At 36.9% G+C, this 25,261-nt stretch overlaps 6 protein-coding genes across 8 annotated transcripts in view; 4 read left to right on the forward strand and 2 right to left on the reverse strand.

Moving 5' to 3' along the window:
* The window catches only part of LOC117565499 (uncharacterized), a 9,601-nt gene extending 822 nt beyond the window's left edge, over positions 1–8,779 (forward strand). Inside the window, exons 2-10 of one of the 2 annotated variants that reach the window (XM_034244617.2) lie at positions 275–2,134; positions 3,712–4,059; positions 4,125–4,600; positions 4,667–4,742; positions 4,805–4,838; positions 4,903–5,092; positions 5,145–5,362; positions 5,428–5,515; positions 7,094–8,779. In XM_034244617.2, the coding sequence (XP_034100508.2) occupies positions 275–2,134; positions 3,712–4,059; positions 4,125–4,600; positions 4,667–4,742; positions 4,805–4,838; positions 4,903–5,092; positions 5,145–5,362; positions 5,428–5,515; positions 7,094–8,663 (4,860 nt within the window). In that variant the 3' untranslated portion in view covers positions 8,664–8,779. The remainder of the gene's footprint in view (positions 1–274; positions 2,135–3,711; positions 4,060–4,124; positions 4,601–4,666; positions 4,743–4,804; positions 4,839–4,902; positions 5,093–5,144; positions 5,363–5,427; positions 5,516–7,093) is intronic. The other variant, XM_052003358.1, reaches the window with a different exon arrangement.
* Positions 8,780–8,877: 98 nt separating this feature from the next.
* On the reverse strand, positions 8,878–9,764 carry LOC117565506 (RNA-binding protein 7). The gene has a single exon (XM_034244637.1). It carries the CDS (start codon positions 9,691–9,693, stop codon positions 8,944–8,946), a length of 750 nt encoding a protein of 249 aa, XP_034100528.1. The 5' UTR covers positions 9,694–9,764; the 3' UTR covers positions 8,878–8,943.
* A 658-nt stretch (positions 9,765–10,422) lies between these two features.
* LOC117565505 (uncharacterized) lies at positions 10,423–12,051 on the forward strand. The gene is made up of 5 exons (XM_034244636.2): positions 10,423–11,263; positions 11,323–11,364; positions 11,425–11,526; positions 11,588–11,699; positions 11,792–12,051. The coding sequence occupies exons 1-5, from the start codon at positions 10,489–10,491 to the stop codon at positions 12,000–12,002; spliced, it is 1,242 nt and encodes a 413-aa protein (XP_034100527.1). The 5' UTR covers positions 10,423–10,488; the 3' UTR covers positions 12,003–12,051.
* A 56-nt stretch (positions 12,052–12,107) lies between these two features.
* On the forward strand, positions 12,108–13,745 carry LOC117565508 (uncharacterized). 2 transcript variants are annotated; one of them, XM_034244641.2, is made up of 3 exons: positions 12,108–13,108; positions 13,170–13,383; positions 13,440–13,745. In XM_034244641.2, the coding sequence occupies exons 1-3, from the start codon at positions 12,298–12,300 to the stop codon at positions 13,642–13,644; spliced, it is 1,230 nt and encodes a 409-aa protein (XP_034100532.2). In that variant the 5' UTR covers positions 12,108–12,297; the 3' UTR covers positions 13,645–13,745. The 2 variants fall into 2 exon arrangements, with proteins under 2 accessions (XP_034100532.2, XP_051859327.1); XM_052003367.1 differs by lacking the exon at positions 13,170–13,383 and having other exon boundaries at positions 13,440–13,554.
* Positions 13,746–14,074: 329 nt separating this feature from the next.
* LOC117565022 (uncharacterized) lies at positions 14,075–14,771 on the forward strand. Its single transcript, XM_052003369.1, has one exon. The coding sequence runs from the start codon at positions 14,330–14,332 to the stop codon at positions 14,762–14,764; it is 435 nt and encodes a 144-aa protein (XP_051859329.1). The 5' UTR covers positions 14,075–14,329; the 3' UTR covers positions 14,765–14,771.
* Positions 14,772–19,082: 4,311 nt separating this feature from the next.
* LOC117564787 (glutamine synthetase 1, mitochondrial) lies at positions 19,083–21,683 on the reverse strand. Its single transcript, XM_034243697.2, has 2 exons — positions 21,483–21,683; positions 19,083–21,150 (listed from the first exon to the last, which is right to left on the reverse strand). Exon 2 carries the CDS (start codon positions 21,141–21,143, stop codon positions 19,944–19,946), a length of 1,200 nt encoding a protein of 399 aa, XP_034099588.1. The 5' UTR covers positions 21,144–21,150; positions 21,483–21,683; the 3' UTR covers positions 19,083–19,943.
* Between the last annotated feature and the right edge of the window lie 3,578 nt (positions 21,684–25,261).

Consider the following 25,261-nt stretch of genomic DNA (forward strand, 5'->3'; position numbering starts at 1 on the left):
AAAGTTGCAGTCGTTGCTGACTACTGGGAAACACCAGACACAAGTGAACAAAGTTGAAATAATCGATGCCTTAAATTTCTAAGTATATTTCTTGAAATACGAGAACTAATTATGAGATACTTTAGTTTGAATTTTAGTAAGCAAACTCAATTATTCAAGTGAAAAGACGATGCATATTGTGAAGCTCTGAAAGTTGGTTAGATAATTGCAGTAGTGTACCTGCGGTTCCGCCATGTTCTTTCAGCGAATTTTTGACCGAAAACCCATTTCACAGAATGGATACACCGAAAACAATGAAAGTGTCATTTATGATTTGAGTGGCACGAGTGTTGGCATTGACGATACCAAGGATAACAACAACAATAATAACAATCAATCAAATAACAGCGAAGTAGCCCCCGTCAGCGGCAGTGATAATAGTAAAATGCATCAACGACGCACAGAACCTACAGTAGGATCAGTGCAACTAACCCCCCTATGGGAACATGTTCTACGTACGCGGCGCTTGCCGGAAGCAATTTGCCCGGCTACAATGTTTGGCGAATTCCATGAACGTCTACAGGATCCAGAGTGGCAAGTGCGGCAGCATGCTCTACGCGTTCTCGTCGACGTTCTGGTGGTGATGAAATCGAAGGCCGACAAGTACAGTATTCATTTCTTAGTGGATCTGATCAAAAATCTGGGACATCAAGCGCCCACAGTGCGCAAAGGAGCTTTAGATTGTTTGAGAGTATATCTCGCAGAGACAGCCATACCCGAGGTGGTCATGCTGCAGATTTTAGACATCGGTTTGAATCACCAATCTATCTATGAGCGTTTGAGCTGTGGAGTTTTGCTGTCACTGCCCGCATTGCTTCAATCAATTTTACACACGCCGCAACGACACTTCATTGTGAAGCATACTATTGAGCGTATACTGCAGCGATTGCAGCGTAAGCAAGCCCAACAAGAATTTTCAATAAAAGTTCTGGCAAAAATTAGCGAGCTGCTTGGTTTGCAAGAGTTCGAGAGTTATTTGCATGACGTGAATGGTCAGGACGCCTTGGCCCTGTACAGGCATCTCTGCAAAGTATATCTAATTTCAAATAAGCCTACTACTTCTACAAACGGTAATGCTGGAGCCTGGCGAGCTATTCCTCGAGAATATACTTGGCGTGGCAGTGGATTTTCTCAAGCATCTGAGCCAGAATCTTTACTGATGACCGAGAAAGGCGGCAAGGTGATTATGGAAACGGAAATTAAAATCAACGATGATACCCTTACTATGCGCATCCTCGAAGCAGAGACTGAAACCGAGGAGACAGATAGTCCCATTATGGGTTCAACTGAGCTTGTGTGTCGACCATTAGCAAGTGCTACGTCTCAAAGAGATTTAAATGCGGGTATTCTGCAAATTATTAGCGACTCGGAAATGGAAGAAATAGCAGAGCCATCTCACAATGAAAACAATGAACTTGGCACGCCCATTCGTGGCTTGAAGCGCGTCACTTTTGGTGGCGAGGTTGTAAAAATGCGCACACCTGACAGCGATGCAGCATCTTCGGCACATAATAATGAGAGCACAACAACAGACCAAAGCAAACTCAGCGCTATTTCAGTATCAGCGATTAAAGGACATTCATTGTTATCAACGCCATCACCATCACCAGCAGAAGAGCTGAACTCAGAAGAGAATTCGAACTCACCAAATGAAAATGCCATGACAGAATTAACATTGGAAATTCCCATTGATAACACAAAGCCCTTGCCTAGGGCACATAGTGCACATTCCCCAAAGCGAAGTTACAGTGCCATGAGCGAGCCCCCAATTTCGAATTCCAGCAATTTCACATCACCAAAGCCAGAAATGACACAGTCTCCTGCCTTTCGCTGCCGTAGCATAAGTCCGGCTGGCAGCAGCAACGTCAGTCCGAAAGTGCCCCACAAAGAGATCGAAGTGCTGCATAACCTACAACGTGATTTAGATCCCTCGCCGCGTTCAATGCGTCGCATCGACTGTGTGGCAACTACAGACACAGTTACACCTTCGCCTACAACAGCATCTGTAATGTCAGTAGAACTGCCTTCTACACCAAATACGTGGGAAGACCTAGACATTGTGAGCTATAAAACAATAATGGACCTTCGCTCAGGGGTGAGTGTATAATCTGATTTTATTGAATTTATTTCTGGACTTATTGCTCTGGCAAGTTGAAATTATTATTTTGATTTTAATTTATTCAATATAATCGAATATAAAAAGTATTTATAATTATGCGTCTCATATTCTCGAGACAACTATTCTCTAATCTTCTACACTGGGCATGCTGTCATTAGTTTTATTGTTGCTTGCACATAAAAATTAAAAAGTGAAATTGTAACGCACGCTACCCCACTGCCAATGACCATTCTATATGCCAACTGGCTAACTGGGTTACTAGGATATATACATTTTCATATGCGTTCATAATTTGCCTTCATAATGGCCACCCAAATTTATTACGTACACGACACGCATTGCCCCCTCTTCCTCCAACATCAATATGTACACATAGCTGCTGCTATTATTTTACCGGCAAGCCGGGTGCTTACTAATGAAAACTTAGCGATAAGTGCAGGGTTCAGTCATACACATATTAATGGCAGGCAGAACAATGCTAGCCACTGCCACTGAGGAAAGCTGTACCCTTTTTGTTTGTAGTAGAGAACTCCAACCAATGACCTATTAATTTTTGACATGAACTATTCAAAAGTTATATATTTTATGAAACGATTTTGTGAGTACTTCGAGTAACTATGCTCGTCAAACTTTTAGGTAAATCGTGGGCGCTGCAAATTTGAAAGCAACTTCATTTGAATTGGAACATGTGATATGCTTGTAAAATTGAAGTTGAACTGTGACAGCAGAATACGATTTAAAGTCTTAACCAATCCTTTTTATTTTGATACTGTATAAACGTGTACACATGTCACAATCGAACGACTCGAATAGTTGACAAAAATTGTGCTATCTATATTCTCATAATAAGAATTAAAACATTAATTCAAAATTTATTTCTTGAGCATTCAAAACATTGGATCTTTTTAATTTTAATCCGAAGTTATTGGGAATGAAACTCAGGTCATAATTTTTTCTCTGTGTAGCAAAACTCTTAAGAATTTTTGATAGAGCTGCATGCTATTTGTAATGTGTTATTGGTAGCTGCTGCAGAGTGCCAATGAGTACGGTGCCAGTGGTTGGTCTAGCCGGCCAATCATTTAAATGCACGCGATATTTGTAGCTGGTAAAAAAAAACAACAACAATAACTCACTAACAGCATGCATACGAGTACGAGTACACGGCGATAAAATAATAAGAAATACATTGGGTACTGTTGGTTGCTGTTGATGGAAACGCAGCGTAACTTGGAATGGGTTGGGATGAAGAGAGCCAGAGCCAGAGCCAGAGCCAGAGCGTGCCAACAACTGGGTCAAACACAAAAATAATAAAACATTAACAAAAATTATAGCGCGTATAGAATACAAAAAGGCGCCAAAGAAACCCACTTACGGAGCATGGAGGATGGCGCATGGGTCAAAAATGATTACATTTAAAGTAATGTTCTCGTTGAATACTTTTGCATTACTTTGAAACATTTCACAATTCAACAAAAAGTGCCAAGTAACAATGGAGGCAATTATTGAAATGCTTCTTGACAATAAAGCATTATCCATTTTCACCCAACTCTCAGGACTGGCGCAATCGTTTGCAGGGAATATCACAACTAGAGATAGCATTGAGCTCATCAGCCAACTTGGTACAAGTGCTGCCCTGTTTGGATAGTCTGTTGCGCACCTTGTTGTCTTCCGAGCGCAATTTAAAGGTATCTGAGCTGAAGCGCGAGGTTTTAGTGAATCTTATCTCACGGCTTCCGTTGGACAATTTAGAGGAGCGTACACACCAAATTCTTTCAGGTCTCTGTCGCCAAGGCAACGTCGGAGCTAATCGTGTTTGCAAGGCACTTATGCAACATCTTCCAGCTGGCACAATTGTTGCCAAACTGACAGCACCAGAGTATTTGCATGCCAAGAGCTCCAAGGTGAGTATACTGTTCTCATATATATTTTTTGATGTTGTTAACCTATTTTATATTCATTTGCGCAGTTTCGTGACCATGCGTTGCAAATGTCCATATTCGCATTGATGACTTTTCCCGGTACTTGCTTTGACATCAGTAGCCTGTCCGAGCAAGTTACGTACGCCGCCCTTAATCGAAAGCGTCGAGTGCGACAGGCTGCCCTAGAAGTGTTAGCCGTGCTTGCTGATATATCATCGGCGGAGCAAGTCTTGGAAATCGTAGCAGACATTGCAGCTGGTGTAGAATCGGGAACTGTCCTGTTGACGGCTGTTAAAACACGTTTGTCACGTCCACAATTGCCCGTTATAACGTCGGACGGAGCAGTTTTATATATTTTTCATAAAATGGAGCAGATGGGCATCTCAAATACAGGAGCTGATATCGATTGGATTACCCAAGGGGACGGATCAGCCTCGCCCAATTCTATGAAAAGGCGTCACATGTCAAATAAAAAACGAGTTCTCCAAGAAAGAACGGATGTGGATAATAAGACTGGAGCAAGGTTAGTCGACACATATGATATGTATGACAAGATATGTAATATATTTTAACTTATATTATCTTTTAGTTTTAAGACTTATGAAAATTTGCACCGGCATTCCTTTCATTCGCCACCTGAAGCCCTAGACATGTCTAGACCAAATGTAAGTACCAACAATAATCGATTTAGAAAACAATTTACGCACTATCGTTTATCAAAATACAGGATTTTTCTCAAAAGAAAAACTACGGTACTAGTGGTAAGTACTACCGTACTTTTCATTTTATCTTTTGTATACTACAATATATTCTTTAAAAACGTAGTCATTCAAGGCAACTTCATGGAGCGCCGTCTAGTCACCCAGGCATACTCTGAATCTTCTATTGACGGTAGAAGCTCTGACAGTACAACAACAACTTGCAGTAGTGGAAGCGGGAGCGGAAGTGGAAGTTTTATACAATTGACTCCCTGTAACGCGGGCTTGAACCGACGATTGGTCAGACAGAATTCACGGTAAGAATATCAAAGCATACACTTATTAAACACTAAACGCATTTGCTCTCAGGTTTCCCGTTATGCGGCAACACACGGATTTCATCAATAATTTCATGCGTAATGGACAGCGAACTACATATCCTTATAGTTTTGAGGATTCCAATTATCCGAAAGTACACTGTGCATCCCACAAAATAGAAAAACAGCAGCCGACTAGAAAGCCACCGACATTGCATCAACAAGCTAACAACCAAAAAAACTGGATTACCACAAACAATGAATCTCAGGGTAAGTACATTTTAGTAACAAATTCATTAAATACTATTTATATTTCAAACTCAAAATATATACAGAAAACGCAAAGGTGAATGAAACAATTAAAAAGAATTCCAACATTGGATTAGAGGTAGCCATTCAAGATGTACCCACGAGTAAATCCATGTAAGTCAACAAAGAAATATGTTATGTGTCTAATATTAATTTTAGAAATTCGCGATTATAAACTAGTCAGGTCAGAAGTGGAAATACTTTTACTTCCGTCCTCATCGCACTAAGAATGGCAAGTAATAATAATAAATTGACTGCCAGCGTCAGCAAATGAGTTTGTCGCGCTTTTGACCCAAAAATTCGGCAACTTACGCATTCGATACATAACGTTGACTGTTGGCGACTTAAAGGTGCCACAAAGAACCAAAACCATTTCGTTATTTAACCTAAATAATTTAAATGCGCCCTGAAACATTTACCACGACCATTTAGGATATAGACCCAGAATGGTTAGCAGAGCCAGTGACGAACCTTCAAGTGACCACTACAAATACATATGTATACACACATAGAACTTTAGCTACCTATATCATAGTCGGTATTATTCTAGTTACAAAGTCATTCATTCCCAGCTTGTAAACTGTTTCTTCTGGGGAAATCAATTTTTTCTTTTGTTTTAAAAATTACATGCAATTATGGGATTTCTTCCTCACGCAAGCAATATATGTTATTCGGTCATTAACTTGCTCTAAATAGTTTCAATACTTGTTGCTTTATACTATCGACAATAATAAATGTTTGAAGGATATGGAATTCTTGAAGTTAAGTTTTTTCACTTACCATGCGCTTACAGGAGGTTAAAATGTCGACATAGCCGACGGTGGTTTTTTTCTCCGTCACAATCACACGAAGAAACCCGAACTTGGCTAAGAAGGTACTCGTTCAATAGAGAGAAAGTCAAACTGAAATACCACCAGTGCTTTGTTAGCCAGACCAATGGCTAACTCTTCGTCATCGTTGTGGTCGGTTAGCGTTATTGGGGGTGCTCCTTTTGTCGCAAGGAGTGAGTGGAAAACGCAATGTCCTCTTTTACATTTGCAACTTTTGTTGTTGTATTTTCCTGAAATGGAAATAAAGACTGTTGTGTATAGTAGGGAACTGGACTCGGCATTTCTGCCCTCTTGGTGAAAGAGACTGAAGAAGTGGTCAACGAGAGCGTTACAAACAGTTTGTAAAGCGACGTTGTTGCTTAAAGTGCTCAACCAGCCGACAGCCAGCGAGTGGCCTTAATAGTTAACAAGAATTTATTACTAAAATGTTTTCTTATTTAAGTTTTCACTAAAACGAAATCAGCATTCTACAATGCAAAATATATTTTCCTGTAGCGGTCAACCCGCAAATCTTTTGCGACAATTGCAAACTTTCTGGTACATAGCTAAAGATTATTTAGTGGCAAAGGCCACGGCAGCGCGTCAAACTCTGATACCCTATGATCGGTGTCTATGTCCATGTGGTGTTGGTCACACCAAGCCGCAACGCAGAAAATCGATTGGTAAAAGTGATACAAATGTCGCTGATAATGTGACGTGGCAAGTGTTGCAAACGCCCGAGGTAATTGATAAAAGTTCAGTCAATGCGTTGCCCTCTCAAAAGGATTTGTAAGTTTATTACCGTTTATTTACGAATTTAATGCAATCATATATTATTAACTAATATGTTATTGAATATTAATAAAATGAGTAATTTTTACAGGATTATGGTTGAGCCAGAAAATAAAATTTCAACAGCCCCATCAACGTCATCCTTGATGCTAGAAACTGAGTCAGTTAACGTTACCAATCATAATGTAGATGGCTCTCCACTGTCAATCAAATCGACAAGCTACTCTCAAAAATCAACAGCTTCAGCTAAATCGTACAGTTGCCACAGCGAAGATAGCAGGCAACCAATCGAACAATCTGCTACTCGGAATGATTTAGAGTCGATAAACTTAGAGCAACAATTTGGGGATCTAGTTGTGAACGATGTAGAGGACGAAACGGATTCACTGTCTCAGGAGCCAGTATTAAAGCGCAACGAAAGCGTCAATAGTCTGCACAGCAAAACAGAAAGCATCAAGACACAGTTAGAAGATGCCACGCCACAGATGTCTCGAGCACAGTCCATCAAATCGCTTGCTATTGAAGAGGAGATTGAAAGTACCAATAGCTTCGTAGTGGTTGAGGAACTGCAGCACGAGCTTGAATCGCCGGCTGTGGAATCTCCCGTCGTCAAGATGCAGAAAAAATTAATCGATAATCACGGAACACCCTCACGAGCTTCAAGCAGCAGAAAGTCCGCTAATGCACATGACGAAAGGACCATTCATTCACGAAGTATCTCTCTGGATTCTCTGTATGGCGCACGTCCCGTATCGAAGCAAGACTCACTGGATACCAGCCTCTGCACGACAGATAACAGCTCGCACACAGGGTCCCAACTGGAAAACATACATTTGCCTGCGAAAGTACAGCACACTCCATTAAAACAAAAGTCAAAAACATCATATTTTCTCCGAGGTCAACGGCGAATTTCTCCGGTGAAGCAGGCCATCAAAATGTCGCAGACGGAATTGTTCCCGCCGAATATGACACGTTTTGAAAAGCCACGCGACGCCCTGATAAAGACATTCGATCAATTGGATTCCAGCAATTGGGAGATTAACATGACTGGACTGAAATCCATTGTACGCTTAATCCGCTATCACTCAGATTTTTTGGATAGTCACATGCACATGACATGCATTCAGCTAACGCGATCTGTTCGAAACTTACGTTCCCAAGTAGCTCGGGCATCATGTCAAGCAGCCACTGAGCTGTTTACTTTAAAGTGCAAGTCGCTTGAGGTTGAGTGTGATGATTTAGTCTGCGCGTTGCTCCATCGCACTGCAGATACTAATCGCTTCTTGCGTGCAGATGCCACACGTGCCTTGGAGTCGATGGTCGATCACTTGCAACCGCCTAAAGTACTCACTATATTAACGACAAAAGGCGCTCAACACCAAAATGCGCTTGTCAGGACCACAACTGCAAAGCTGTTATTCAGACTAGTCGAACGCTTAGGAAGCGATCGCATCTATGCGATGGCCCGTGAAAGCCGTGACAAGTTTTTCATGGTGGGAGCAAATCTATTGCTTGAGGGCAGTCTGGAAACACGCAGCTATGCCAAGTCTCTGTTCCGCGCCTTGTCAGAGCACGCAAGCTATCAGCGTATTATATTGGAAGTTATTCCCCCTCGAACTTATCGCAATGTGGAGAAGACACTCAGAAGCATTACTCGATGATCTCTTTGATATAATATGTAAGCATGCGGATACAGTGATATGATATACATACATATGTACATAGACAATTAAAATAAATCTATTTATTCTTAACATAAAGCTGTACACTGTACGCAATAAAAATATACTAATTTATATGTGGCAATGACTTCAATTGCAATAATTTCTCTAACTATGCTTAACTGTGTGTAAAAAGTTGAATAAAAAATATTGATTAGTCAAAACTAGTGAAATAAATGTTATTTTAATTCTATACATCTTTTGATAACTATTCTAAACCTTAAATCAATCTTTTCTTGCCATGACTATAGCGTTGATCAGATCTTCGACTACCTCCACTGCTGTTATGCGGATGTTGTTGATGCATTCTACGTCGATTGCTCTCTATAATTGCACTATCGGATTGTCGTCTTATATCATTATTATTAAATTTGTTTTTGTTATCATGCATGCTGTGACGAGAATGCCTCGGACCGACATGGTCATTTAGTGGCATTGCAGGAGGACCCATGTCGTGGGCGAACGGATTTCGTTGGTTACTCCGGTTGGGTGTAGATGATTTTGATTTATCCAGACACTGCTGCCTAATTGTGACCTTCTTTTGGAACAGCTCCAATCCTTGGTATAGCTCTACTGCATACGGCACTGCACTTCTGTGCTGATATGTAACAAAACCAAAATTCCGTTGTCTTCCAGTATTATCCAAAGGAATACGTGCGCTTTCAATGGGGCCAGCTTGTAGAAATACTTCATACAGAATCTCTTCTGTAACGCGCTCGTCCAAATTATTGCAGAACAGGGTGCGCATCTGCTCTTCATCCTCATCATCTTCATCATCGTCATATTCCTCATCAGCAGCACCATTAAATGCTTGGAATTGCGGCCCAGCTTGCGGCCCGTAACCAAGGTAAGCGCCATTCATAAAATCCACGGCATGCGCATTCGACAATGTTGCATAGGCATTTCTTAAAGCGTTGCACATTTGCTGCTGCTCAGCAGAATATTGCATAGCCGTCAAAAAGTTATCCATTGCTTAATAATTTGATTTAAATAACTAAACTGTGAACTTAGCTTGTTCAGCGTATAAAATATAAATGCCTTTTTTTTAATCGATAAATTCAAATGCAGCTCTGTGCATGGCTGCCAACTCGTACAATTATGTCAATGTGACCACATTTAAAAAAAAAATTCAAATCAAATTTATCGAAACAAATAAGTATATTTAAAAATTAACAGCATAGTTTGTTAATATATTTATTCATTGGCTATACGAACAATCATCTCAAATTAGACAAATTACATATATTAATGGGAACTTTTGATTCGCAAATGCAGGGTACAAAGTAAACGGTATTATTCGTTAGACGATAACATTGATTGTTGTTGTTGATGTCTCTGCCGCAATTGTTCGAGTTATTTCAAATGATATCAGTACTACACAGTGCTAGTAATCAACACGAGACGATTCAAATCAAAAGTACCTTGTGTTTATTCGGGGTACGATTGCTGAATGAACGAACAGAACCAGAAATGAAAATAGTAGTTCTACAATTCTGTTTATCAGTTGAGTTGAGCAAATTTTTCGTTTTTGCGAGAGCCAGTCATGTTATAATGCGAACACACGGCAGCAAGTGTATAATCATTTTTTATTATCAGCAGACATATGTAGATATGCACAAACATACATACCTTGTATATATGCTTTACAAACACTACTCAAATGTGCTGAGTGCTGAGCCTAGGCTAGAAAAGAAATTGCAGTCCACTATTACAATTTCAATCAGTCGTCGTGAATAAGCGGAATAACATAGCACAGCTCGCAGAAATGGCTGAGGTCCCGAAAATCATCGATTTACATAAAATTGTTGAACCTTATTTACAAGGTGCTACACTTGAGTCTTATGAAAGTGGCTATCTAACAAAACCTGGCGATAATTATGGCAGTATCATGCTGACCATCAATTCAAAAATAAAGCAAACTAATGGTGAAATTCAGGATTTCCCACTGATAGCGAAATTGCCGCCTCTTACCAATGATTTGTATTGGCAGATCTTCCAGCCAGAACGTACATGTATCACTGAAAATGCAGTTTACAAGTATTTGTCTCCAGAGCTTAAGAAGCTTCAACTAGAGGCTGGTGTACTGCCTACTGATGCATTCGATGGCTTTCCGCGTTACTATGGCTCCCGCATCTCACTTAATCCGGATACCCCCAAGGTCGATCGAGATGCAGTTTTAGTACAAGAAAATGTCACTAAAAGCGGTTACAGACCTGGTAATAGGCATAAGCCGTATGATCTAGAGCACACTGTCCTTATTTTGCATTATCTGGCACAATATCATGCTTTGCCACTAGCATTGCGTCTAAAGAAACCAAAAGTATATGATCAATTTGTGCGGCCGTATTTCAAAAAATTTAACATGAACGACAATATGGAAGCAGACCTAAAGAATGTATTAAACGAAGAAGCTTTAGCAGACATTAAAGAGATCTTAAAGGATAACGATCGTGACATTCAGCGCGTTCAGGAGCTGCAGGATTTGAACGAAAAATTTCAATCTTCAGAAGATGTACAAGATGGACTCTGGACATCTATAGGTAAGTTTAATTTTGCCCATAATTGACTAAATATTAAGGATGCCACTCATTAATTTTAGCTCATATGGACGCTTGGATAAATAACATTATGGTTAAATATGGTGAGTAATCAATTAACTATTGTGCGTTGAATAAAATGATTTAATTTTGTTTAATTTCAGATGAAAATGAAGTTCCTGCTAAGCTAAAAATTGTCGACTTTCAAATTGCCCAGTATGAATCAGTTGTGCACGATATCATCTTTTTGCTTCTGTCGAGCGTAGGTGAGAGTAATTTTGTAATGTTAAATGCATTTACTTGATAATGACACATTTATCTTGACAGACACACCAGTACTGGAGGAAAATTATTACAATTTTCTAAAGATATACTACGATGCGTTCATAAAATCACTGCGCAGTGTTCATGTAGATACAAGTGAATATAGTTATGAAGGGTATGCATTTGTATGGATATTTAAGCGTTATAGTTGTAGAAACATATCAATTGTGCAAACGTAAATAACATTTATTAATTGTTTTCTTACAGATTTCTCGGTGAAGTTAAACGTGTGGCTCATATTGAAATCCCACATGCTCTGTTTATGACCAAAGTTGTTTTGGCTGAAAACGATACGTTACCCGACGACTATAAAGATGTGGATTTGACTGTCTTAACCAAAAATAGAGGAGTTGGAAAGATCATGGATAAGATTAGGGACATTTTGCGTTTGTCCAAAAAGTTTGGAATATTTTACTAAAATGTAAAGTGATTAGCCCGAAATATAATGTATTTCACCATTTTCTAAACGTACTCGTGCATTTTTGTTTAGTATTTATTTGACAAGCCCTCAAAGTAAAAGTCCAGCGGAAAAAAGAAATAAGTTTCAACGTAATCAGTTTTATAAATTACCACAACGACCACAAAGCTTATCAGTGCGATAACGATAAAGAATATAAAACTTAAAGCTCAGCGACAAACATGGGATGATGGTTTAAGTGTTCATTAAACTATAACATTTATTAACACGACACGCCACATTAAGACAACACAACATGGAAATTCTTCCAGAAATACAAGAGCTAAGTCAGGTGATTGAACCATCACTGCGTGGCGACAGCCTCTTTCGCTACGATGTGACCAACTTGACGCAACCAGGTGATAATTACGGAAGTGTTCTGATATCTATAAGAGCTCACCTGCAGCGACCTGGCGGGGAATTATATTTCAAGCGTTTCGTGGCCAAAGTCCCTCCAACCGACGAAAAGTATTGGCGATTCATTCAACCAGAGCGCACATGCCTTGTTGAGAATGCTATTTACAAAATATTGGCCCCAGCTCTGACCGTTTTACAATATGAAGCAGGTATTCCTAAAGATAAACACTTTGACGGATTCGCCGACTTTTTAGGCTCGCGAATCTCATTAGTACCTAACGCCAAGGCAGTAGACAAGGACGCCATTTTGATTTTAGAAGACCTGCGAGATAGCAATTATATTCCAAGTCAAAGAATGAATCCTTTTGACCTACCTCACGCAGAATTAGCGCTGAAATATATGGCGCAATTTCACGCGTTGTCAATCTCATTGCGATTAAAAAAACCAGAGATATTTGAGAAGGAAGTAAGACCATCATTTGGAAAGTTCGATTGGCATGCAGCGGCACCAGAATCAAAGGCAACGATGATTGCTGAAACATTACAAGATATAAGAGAAGCAACTAACAATGATGAACTAATGGTGGAGCGTATCGAGCAGTTATCAAGCGAGTTCTTCAGTTTCTTAGCAGCACCAACTAATGAAAATAATCCCTTTAATAGCATTATTCATTCCGATTTCTGGGCAATGAACCTCATGTTCAGACATGGTATGTTATTGAATTGATAAACTGTGAAGACTTATTTTATTCGTCATTGTAATCTATCCAGATTCGTTTGGCGAACCTGCGAAATTAAAAATAATCGACTTCCAAACGGCACAATATGATTCTATAATTCATGACTTGATATCATTTTTGCTAACAAGCATTTCAACCAATGTATTGGAAGATAAATACCAGCAATTGTTACATGTCTACCACGACAGTTTTATTTGTACTCTAATAGCAGTAGGTGCAAATACATCAGCATATAGTTTCGAAGCGTAATATAAACTCTTTTTAACAATGTACCTATAAATAATATTTTACCCCAATACAGATTCCTTACTGAGCTAAGCCGTATAGCCTACATTCAAGTACCACACGCTATATTCATGACCCGATTCATTCTGGCCGATGATACTACTTCCACAAGTCAACAAGACCTAGATCTATCTCAGATACTGAAGAATACGAACTCGAAGCATGTGCATTGGAAACTTGCCGAAATTTTGCGATTAGCACAAAAATTTAATATTCTCTAAATACTACATTACACATATGTTCTTATAGATTTCTTAACTTTAAATTGCTTAAAATATGTATTTAAAAAATACAAACTATTTATTAATATGAAGTGAATATTTACAATACGATTTATGACGATTTGATTTTAACGAAAATAGACGTCTGATTTCTGTGTTATATTTGATTTCGTAGAATCGGTCAATCATTGTCTATTTAAAAATGCAATGACATCAAATGCTTTTTGATTTGTAGCTAAATTACGATGTTGACTTTAAATATATTAAGCTAATGAGTCGACAATGTTTATGATGTTTTATTTTAACAAAGCAAAAAAAAGGTAGACTTCGAAATTATGTAATTGTTTTGTTTTCAATCGGAATAATATTAGTGTCTTAATGAGGCGTGATATTTGTTTCTCAACATTTTTGGGGTTTGTTAGTTATTTGCATGAAAATGATATTGCATTAACATAGTTTTGAGTAGGTTCTCGATAGAAACACTATGTATTTTACAAGCGATTATCAATCATTTTCAATTGTATTTATATTCTTATATACTCTTATGGAAAGTAACTGTAAAGAGGCAAGTTTCCATTTTAATTCATGTTGTTCTCAACCATTTATATAAATCATATAGAACTGTCATTATGTGGATTTGAAATATACCAACTGGACAGACGATCGCCCACGATTTGTCGTCAATATGACATTCTCCAATCAAAATGGCATAGGATCAATTACGACGATCAACGAGGAGGTTTCATCCCCAATCTCCAGTCTATTAATTGAGCAACAGGTTCCAAAAGAAAAGAAACGAGTCATCTACAATGTGACTACCAAATTATGTACACTACAAAGCATATTCAATTCTGTGCCTCTGTTCAAGCCTGTCCAGGAAAATATGTTGAAGCAGAGTAACTACACATTTAGCTGTCCGCTTAAGAAAGGAGTTTATGTTATGAGCAATATGCGCATTAATCCAAGAAACCCTCTGTTGGGTTTAATGTACCAAGTCAAAGGTACTTTTTTCGTTAAGGGTGCTTTATATGCAGAAATGCCCCATGATATATTACATTCTTTGTCGACTTACTATTTGACTGGCAGGATTATAAAAAAGAATTGCGTTAAAAATGATTAAATCTCAACTATTCTTTAACATCACATTTAATCCCTTTAAAGCACTATCTGTCTATTATGTATTGTAATGTAATGCAATGTATTTTTTTCAATATGCTGAAAATAAAATGTCAGATTTAAAGTTTTATATTATTCTTTGGTCAGTGCTATTTCATTATCACAACCGTATAACAGCAATCCAGAAAAAAGAATAGCATATTTTTGGGCTGTCACAAAAAACATATTTAAAAGGAAAAGTGTGCTGCATCGCAGTTTTATTAAAGAATCAGTATAATCGCAATAAGTTCTATGAATCCTTATATCTAAAATTTAATATGCTCATACACTGATTAAGTATATAGTTTAGCATTTTTATGTATTCCTATTTAATGATTGCCTGCCTAATGAGATGCGCCATTGATTATTGTTTGATTGATTTCGTTATTATTGAGAGTCGTACTTGCTCATACTCAAGTTGAGCTCAGAAGTGAATGAACTCAACTTAATTGAACTTGGTGAATTGTGTGCACTCTGTACTTATTGCACATATAAACAATACAAAGATGCATTGTGGATTCATTTGCATGTAGTATCTACTACATATAGGCACTCTTTCATTTTATCTCTTTAAAAATACAAAGAAGAAAATTACTGTACATACAGATTGGGTAGTTCAGTCAACTTAAATGGTATATATCATACATATAAAAGTGTTTATATATACATACATACATATTGATATTGTCGTATTCAACTTCACACACACTCATCCCAAACTGCGCTTATCGGGAATTCATTATCAGTCGAGCACTGCGCTCACAGTTTCCCTTTTAATGTATAAAAAACAAAATAACAACAATGGGGTAACAATTGAAAGCAATGTAAAACACAATTTTAAAATCTACTGTCTTCTATCAAGACAAAAGATACTCAGGCATCCACAACTATGATCCATTAGATCATCATTAATTAGAGTAAATGAATTGTTAAATAAAACAATTATTAATCTAAAAAAAACGTCAATTAAAATATAATAGACGCTAACAGACACTCCCAGATGATAAACTACCAGCATAGATGCGTCCAAATGCCGTTTTTTGTTTATTGTGCTGTGTGGTTCAATGTGCTAATCAACCAAAGGAAAAGAAGATCACTTGGCAGACGCGTGCGAAGCCGATGACGTAAAGAATCGAATCGCGTGTGCTGCGAATACGACAAGAACGCTATACTCTCAGTCAAAGTCGAAGAAGAGTGCAAAATACCTATTAAGTGAGAGTGAACGTATATAGTCCATTCTCTTTCATCGTTTTTATACCACAAATGTGTACTAATAACTTCACGTATTCACTAAACCGCAATATATCTACATATGTATGTATGTGCATACATGTGTATAAAGCTAACGAATATTGTTCACCAATTATTCCACAACCGATTCATATATATTGGACATTTGAAATATCCAGCATATCTACTAGATTATTAACAGCAAAAAAATAACTGATAAGAGAAACAGAATATTGAATAGCAATTCAAACAACTTTTCGTTGTAATGTTTGATTGTTTTTCATGTGACTGAAGCAAAGCCCCACTGAAAAGACACGCGCATTTGATAAAGAAATATGTATTCGAAAATAAAGAGTTTTTAAATAATATATAATTTTTTGCAATTGGATTTTTGGTTCACAAACATACGCTTTTAAAATAATTATAAGGTGTTTAGTCTGCGATCATTTGAAAATATTTTAAAACATGTTCAATAAAGTTGCTACGTGACCAATTTTTTAGCCAGCAAAATGAAATTTTACCCAAGCGAAATGGTTAGTAATTATATGTATATACCATATGTGTTCCTATCCTTAGATATTTATAGCTTGCTAATGTTGATGTTTTAGATTAAATTTTAACGACCACTTCAACGTTAACATAAGCTATAATTCGTGAAGCACTCAAGCAAGTATGTTTTATATAAAAGTGCCATAATCGTAATTGGCAGGTGAACAGGCGTTTGATAAAACCAATTGGTACAATAAAGTACAACCACCAGCAAAGAGGGCGACTTCACCATAATCAGGTTCGCATTTTTATATTTATTTTTTTATTATGTGTGACGTAGTCAATTATTCGGAATAGTAAACTTAGCTAATATCAGTAATTAGCACTAAATGCTGTTGTTTTCTTTTTACTGAATGGCGTCTGACCCAGTAACTAAATTTGATAATGATTGTGATTTCTTTCAGTTATAATTATTATATTAATGTCTATTAGCACATAGTCTTGATATTTAGTCAGCAAGTAAGTAAGATGTATGTACATACGAGTACGTTGTATGAATAGATAAATGTGTGCTGTGTGTCAATATATCTATATTTTGATAAAAACGTTTACGGTCAAGCAAAAATATCACGCAATTCGTGCGTGTGCCATTTCATACACTTGTTTATATATGAAAATTGGATTTTTGTTGTAGTTTTCGGATTAAATCAATCTAATTTTTGAAACCATACATTTTTCCCATTCTCAGGGGTAGACGAATTTAAAAAATGATTTATGGCAGCACGATAACGTTGCCTGATAGCTTCCCGATGTCATCTATTGACCGAGTTAAGAAAATAACACACACCCGGCGTCGTATCGCACAAATCAGAATCACTTTGCACAGCAAAAACATTTCGCTGGACGCTTATCAAATTCCTCTGGACTTTATACACCAGCGAGGTAATAATTATTTCACATTTAAAAAGTGTAGCAATTGCATTTAAATATTTCGTTGATTCGAAGTCTACTTTCTTCGCGATACGGCATAAAAAGGCATGATCGATTATAACATACATATTATTTGATATCTCAATTGCTTTACTCTTTTTATTATTATTTTTGGTCAACGATCCAGTTGTCATTAAATAGGTCTTGAAAATATCGAAAGAACATTTATGTTTTACATTATATGTTTCTTGTCGAAATCATTATTGGTCTTTAAGCTCAACTGCAGTTTAATATAAAATGTTTAATGTTTTTTTTTGGGATTCCGAAGCGGCATTAATCTATGCATTTATGTATGTATATACATAAGCATACGCTCGTTTAGTTTTTATGCAAATCTTCTAAAGAAAAACTTAATTGGACTAGCTTCAGCTGAAGTTGATCTCGATAGACCTGCATTGTAAGATGTCAACATAAAAAACTAGTTATTCGCATATAAATAAACTTCATTCATTTAAATAGTGATTGGTGCGGAAATCAAGCGTATTGCGTTAATAATTAGGCGTAGACTTATGGTTGTTTATGTAGCTTTAAAAACAGACAGGTTTTGTTGCTTGAGTAACGCATAATACCTTATCGGTTCAGGCATTCCAACAATATATATGAGTGTTATGTATTATTGTTGTAAATATTATGTGCAATAAATATGAAAATTCCAAAGGCAACACTGTCATGGCAGAATTCACTTCTAAGTCACTTCAAAAACTAATCTATGTAGCTAATGTCATGATTTTGCAACACGTGTTTTTCAATTGCAGGCTACTGACCTGATTACTTTTATATGCTTACCTTCTATATGCTTAAGTGCAATAAATTACAGTTACATTGTGTAGCCGTTATTCATATTCACACATATACTATATATTACACCGGGTAGCGATAAAAACAAACGAGCGAATCAAATATTGCAAAACATGTGCCAATATTGGCACAGCAAAACTAATATATAGAGGGAATACAAGCCAACCCATATCTGTGGAAGTGCAGTAACAAAACAAGCTGTGTTAATGCAGCAATCGTCAGTGCAAGTGTCACAAATGTCGTCAGCTCAAGGTGAAGTGCAGCGCTCAACCATTTAGTTGCGAACCTAAATGTTTGCACGGTTATCTAGAAAGAGTGAACAGACTTTTTGTACCGATTAAGGTCACTTCTCAAATGTACTTGAAACGTTACACATACTATATGTATGTATGTAGCTTTAATCAATATTTGATTGTGAAATATAAATCCCTCTCATAAACGTAAGTCCAAGAAAATAAAGTGCATTAGTGCCGTAGGCATATGTTATTCCTGTACAATGCGTATATATATATTATTATATGTATACATTCATTATACGGGCAAATATACAAAAACTTATATATAGTAATCTTGGCTAATATTATCTTGCCACTGATTAAAACCCACATTTTTCATTCTCTCATTTAGAGCAATGACAACTAGTCAATTACATACATATGTACATATGTGTTGTACATATATATGTATATTATTTTTAAAGCACAGACCCCAAATAACAAAACAAAGACATGTCATCAATGAAACATATAGAGTCAAAAAAAACACACCGTGGAATATTTTGGTTTTCAATTTTATCGTGGAATTTTCCAAAGAAACTTATTTTTAATTTGAATATGATAGTTGATATTTTCTTTGTAATATGTATATGTATGTATGAATATGTATTATGATTTTTGTCGAAATTTAACCAACATTAACGATCTACATTACTTGATTTTAGATTCATTCTGTTTAACAATAACAACGGATAGATCATGTGCTCAGTATATGTATATAATTCATTTTTTGTGCAGTATATGATACATAAATGTATGGCGCTCATGTAAACACACGAATTTTACACGATATATGAATATGTATGTTTAATAAGGTCATTTCATTTGTTCATTTTTCATTAACATCACTTGACGTTTTTAGTTTATTTACTTAATGGAAAATAATCAACAAAGTCAATCGAAATGCATTTTTGACTATATAAATAATGTATGAAATAAAATATATTTAAAACATACAATAATTAATTTGGTCATGCAGAGTAAACATAATTAATTTATACAATTTATATAAATTACAAAATAATAATAAATCAATAATATGTATTTTATTCATATTTTGGCAGAATATATTTCATCTCATTTTTAATCTTCACTATTCACTTCATACTCTTAGTTTTGCATTACTTAGATTCTAAACATATTTCTCATTTCTCAATTTATTTGTCTTCTTACACACAAACCAAACAATTCGTAATTTTAGTCAAATCGGATAAATGGCCAAACTATGCATACAACAGACCAACTGCCGGCCGCACGTTCAGTATTGTATAATGATTATACATATATATACATCAAAAATTGAACTCCCACTAGTAGCGTATAAAAAGGGCCCTTAATCTTCTAAACCCTCCTACTATTCCCTTATTCCAATAGGCACGTACGTACCAACGCACCACACACCGCATAAGGATCGCAGTTCGAACTGGGACGTCGATCCTCAAAGTATCCTTTGCCAGCTGTCGCTACACCACGTGGAACGCGAACACTTACAGCTCGGTTGGCAACGCCCCATGAGAATTTATCAATGCTAGATGTCTCTAGGCGACCAACCAGGCGACGCTCATTATCCTTACCCTCCTTAGGATCGTATGCCTTGATATGACGTTCATGTTGTTTGCTCAGTTTCTCGATTGCCTGCTCGATGGCTTTCATGCCGCCGTCAGCACGCATGGCTTTTGTGGAAAAATTTGTGTGGGCACCAGCACCATTCCACTGGCCCTCCATTGGTTTGGGGTCGAAGGTCACAACTACGCCATACTCTTCAGCTATGCGCTGCAGAATATAACGAGACACCCAGAGATCATCACTGGCCTTCATGCCGTTGCTGGGGCCAACTTGGTATTCCCATTGTGCTGGCATAACCTCAGCGTTGGTACCGGCGAAATCAATTCCTGCGTAAAGGCAAGCAATAGCATGGGCCTCTACAAGATCGCGCGCATAAACGCGGTCAGCTCCTACACCACAGTAGTAAGGACCTTGTGGTGCCGGAAAACCGTTATCGGGCCAACCAAATGGTCTGCCATCGACGTCAAGTAGTGTGTACTCTTGCTCGATGCCGAACCATGGTTCCTGGTCGCCAATCTTGTTTACAGCTTCCTGGAATGCGGCGCGTTTGTTTGAAGGCGTGGGTTTTCCATCAGCACTATACGTGTCACACATGACAATAATATCGTTTTTACCCGGCTTAAAGGGATCCCGGTAAACAGCTCGAGGCTTCAGAGTTGTGTCGGAATTCTCACCATGAGCTTGATAAGTTGAGCTACCATCATACTGCCAATCAGGAAGATCCTCCACGGAGCTGGGCACTTTGTCCAGTACACGATCCTTTAGACGAATGTTCTCGCCTGTTCCATCGATCCAGAGGTAAGTAGCTTGCACACGGTTAGAAGGAGTGTCCAGGTTACGATAACGTTGAAGTATACTCTTGTCCAGTGCAGTATTCGGTGAATTATTTAAAAATTGCGCCTTGTTGGTGGCCGAAGTGCGCATTAAACGCAGTTGCTGTTGGATGGGAGCTGTAAGCTCCTTTTTGAGAAAAAGTCCAGCGGCGCGGAATGCCATTGTGATGCTTTTTGGGTATATGTCAAGAAAAGGATACGTTTACTTGTTTGCTTATATGAGAAGTTCGTGTGTATGTATAAGTGTATACATAAAGTTCAAGGATAATAGTAATGCCAATACGGCTGTAGAGCACGAGATGACATCTTAATGTTACAGCATTTCACTTTTGATTTTTCTGCGCAGAATTATTTTCATTTACTTCGAACTGGTTAAGTTTTCCTTGAACTTTTTACAAACAAATTTACACACGTACATTTACATTGAAATGCATATGTACATCCGTAAATCGCTTGCATTTACATTTACATTTACATTTACATTTTACTTTGCTCAACTTACAACTTGCACTAGTCACACTGTACAGTTATATATTTTTTCAATTTTGTATTTCTCTTCTTGGTTTCCTTCGTCGAACTTGCGCGCTGTTTTTGTGTTTTTGTGTTTTCAGTTGGTCAGTTGCGGAACGGAACGACTGCTTGCTTGGGACGCCCAACCTATACAAAGTTAGGAAGGTTTGTGAATACAATTCGCGACACAACATTCACTTTTCTCGTTTGGCTCGCTGGTCTCGATTTTTCTTTATCGCATTTTCAGTCGACGCGACGGCGCTCAAAATGAAGGCAGCAGCAGCGACGAAGGCATCGGCTGTGACGAAGCGTCCTACAGTGATACCAACGAGAGCGTGTCCAAAACATACACAGCTGATACAGTATACATATACACATGACCAACGGAGAGCAGCACAATTACAAATATGCGCCCACACATATTCACCATCGCTATCTCAGAGAGCAAATGAGTGCCATACGGAGTCGCGACATTTAACTAAGCATGACTGCGAGATACCATTTGTTTGACAATTTCTACTACACAATGCTTAAATAAATTTAAAATCACTGAAACAGACTTTTCTAATACCAATGTAAAACTGTATTCTTTTGTTATTTTTAATTTTTAGCTTGGTGTGTTTCCTTATCCAAAAAAATGCAATCCCTATCATTATTTTCTTGTTGCATTTATGGAGGGCGCACTGTACAAACTTGTATAGAGCAACCAAAACGTAAACATGAAGAGAGCAGTATCAATGTTTACTGCGCATACTCTCTCATCTCCCGCTACGCTAAACATCCCCGACACCCGCATTCTCTTACTTTATCATTAAACTACTGATACAATGTTGTTTGACCTCTACCTAGGTGTAAACAATATATCAGGTCATATACATAGTTGCAGCAGGTGCCTGCAAATGCTCTCTCTTTTAAAAATGCAAAAGACTCTCTTATTTTGGTTGGTGCAAAGTCCAATTATGCCCATTTTTAACAAACTGTTTCAATAAAGAATCAACAGCTAGAAAAGAATACATATGGTAATAAGTTGAAACTTGTTCGTGTGTTTGTAGTAAGCACACGAAAACTAATTTCCATATAATTTATCTGGTATTTTTGTTGTTTGTCATGCAAAGCTAAAGGAACGGTATTTATATGCAAATCAGTTTGAAATACATGTAAACTCCTAAAAAAAAGCCCTACATTTTCTGCTGAGAAATTTGTTTCCCAGAATATATACTACTTTTCATTCAAATTGTTTATATTCGAATTTTAGATAATGGATATTTTCGAGCTTATCCAATGAAATTTCAAAATTCACAACTTCCGACAAAGAATTTCGTTATATATAAATAAACATTTTATTGATGCCTAAAAGTATGTTACATATTTATTAATGCTTGCGACTTTTATACCCGGTAGATTGAAACACAAAATCTATTTAAAAATCAAAAAAAAATATTAATATTTTAAAAATATAGAAAAGAGATAGTAGCCTAACTATAAAATCAATGTTATTATTTAGTAGTTTAGTAACTTAACTCAACTAAAGTTTTCAATTATTTGAATTTTAGGACTGAATGATTAGGTCCATTTAATAAATAAATAATTGTGTTATTATATTATACATAAAAAATTATAATATCGCCAATTCACTAACATCTATGGAAACATATGCTTAAGTGTAGCTTGTGGATTTTCATGTGTATTCGTTACATAGCCTGCCTGACGTAATTTTGGCTAAGTTTCAAGTTATTTTCCGCACACAGCTGTCTTTATATGTGCGTATACACAATTGCATATATGTATGTATGTGTATAGTTTTCCACCATACTCGGAGCGAGTGTTAGTGTTTGCAATTGCTGCACATTTTGTTGCCAGTCGTTCAATGCTTTTCCAGTTGTGTTGAATCGCTTCCAGTGGTTGCCGGTTTCAGTTTTCTATCGCATAAGCACAAAAGTTAGGACTTTTCATGTATGTACAACTAATAATTGGCCTACACTTCATCGACAACAATGTAGGTTTAGACTGATTTTGACACTTGTTGAATAATCGTTTGATCATCGCCTCTTAAACAATGAAATGATTAAACACATTTTAAGCGTAATGTAAAAAGTGGATTACAAATAATTTATATGTGTGGTCATCAGTGAAAAATCATTGAGATTATCATGGACAACCTCAAGTGGGAACAGTTCTTGGAAAATAACAATCTGTAAGTCGCACTAAAAAAAATAATGCAAAAAGAAAAACTTAAAGCAAGATCTCAATTACTTTGGAAAAAAGAAACCGGTTTTTCTTTTATACGTGCTTTACACCTTAAAATTATGATTAAAGGGTAAAATCCACATCTAGATTGTGGGGAGAGCTCACACTATGTGGAAAAGTACTAGTATTTGAAATATCTCTATTGCTTTACGGGAATAGCCGTAATAGTTCTTCATAAACTACTAGATGCGGATATCATGAACTGCGCTTGGAAAATACTTGTAATGGAAGTCTTGAAAATACCCGAAACCGGTTTTGTTTTCATTGCAATTCGCAATGTTTACGGTTGGTATTGCGAAATCCCAGGTCATTTATTTTGTAAGTCAAGTCAAAAAGTTGTTTAATACTGTGTGTATTGTATAAAATGTTCACTGTATATTAACTTCTTTTTGATAAGTTGATTTCATCAAGTTCCACCCGAATACTAATGCACAAGACATTTTCTCACTTGTATAACATGTAAGGTTTTTTTCAAACCACATTTGTTGTATGTTATAAAAAAATGTCGCCAACAATTTTTGTTACCATCCAACATTTAATTACTGCGTTGCTACAATAAATAACAAGAATAGACCTTATCTGCAATATCCATTTATCAAACTGGACATTCGATTATGTGTAGCTCCATGAACTTGGTTGGTAATCGTCCAGACGATAAAAAGTATCAAAGTCCATCCACTTCCTATTTTTGTTACGTGTGAAAATGAGAGAGCTTTTAAGAGACTCAAACCCGCTTATCATAGAATAACAACATTTATGTATGACTTGCTTTATCAATATTGTATGTAATATTAGTAAAGCAAGGGAGAATGTTTTTATGAAGTTCTATGAATGAAATCGAGTATGCATTCAAATAGAATTAACTTATAAGTATATGTATAAGTATAATGTTAATAAAATATTAGTGATAACCAACATAAATGATTGGAAGTCGAACACTTTAATTAGCAAAGGCAACGGAATCTCAAGGACAGGCAATTCATACAAATGTACATATTCATTGTATGTGCAGTATATAAAACTATGATTTTCCATATGTACATATATGTCCCGGCATTACCGCATAAAAGTTTTAAGTTCCTTAGTACCTTTCTAATTAATTAGAATGCTCCTAATTATCTAATTTCATGCATACAACCATTTATTTGTACGTATGTATGTACGTCGCACATTGCTATAATATTCAAAAGCACATGTACATGTTCATTCATTCATATATGTTTGTGTATACACATATTTATAGGTATGTATGTATAGTGTTTGCATGCAAACAATAAAAGTAAGCTCTGAGAACCGATCAATTCAGCAATAGGTATTCTCGCTTAACGCAACGCCTCTCTGAAAATGAATGTAAGAACACAAACTGACTATTGCCATCGCGCTCCAACCCTCAGTTAAGGCACTTGCGTCAGCATTGGAATTGTGTCAGTGTATGCGTGTGTAAAGAGTCAGTGTGGTGGTGAGTGTGCTCGCTCACTCGCTTCGAATTTTTAGCTTTGTTTCATTGCCACAACTGCGACGCAT

Source organism: Drosophila albomicans, chromosome 2L, assembly GCF_009650485.2.
Source record: "Drosophila albomicans strain 15112-1751.03 chromosome 2L, ASM965048v2, whole genome shotgun sequence".
In the NCBI taxonomy this organism is placed as follows: Eukaryota; Metazoa; Arthropoda; class Insecta; order Diptera; family Drosophilidae; genus Drosophila; species Drosophila albomicans.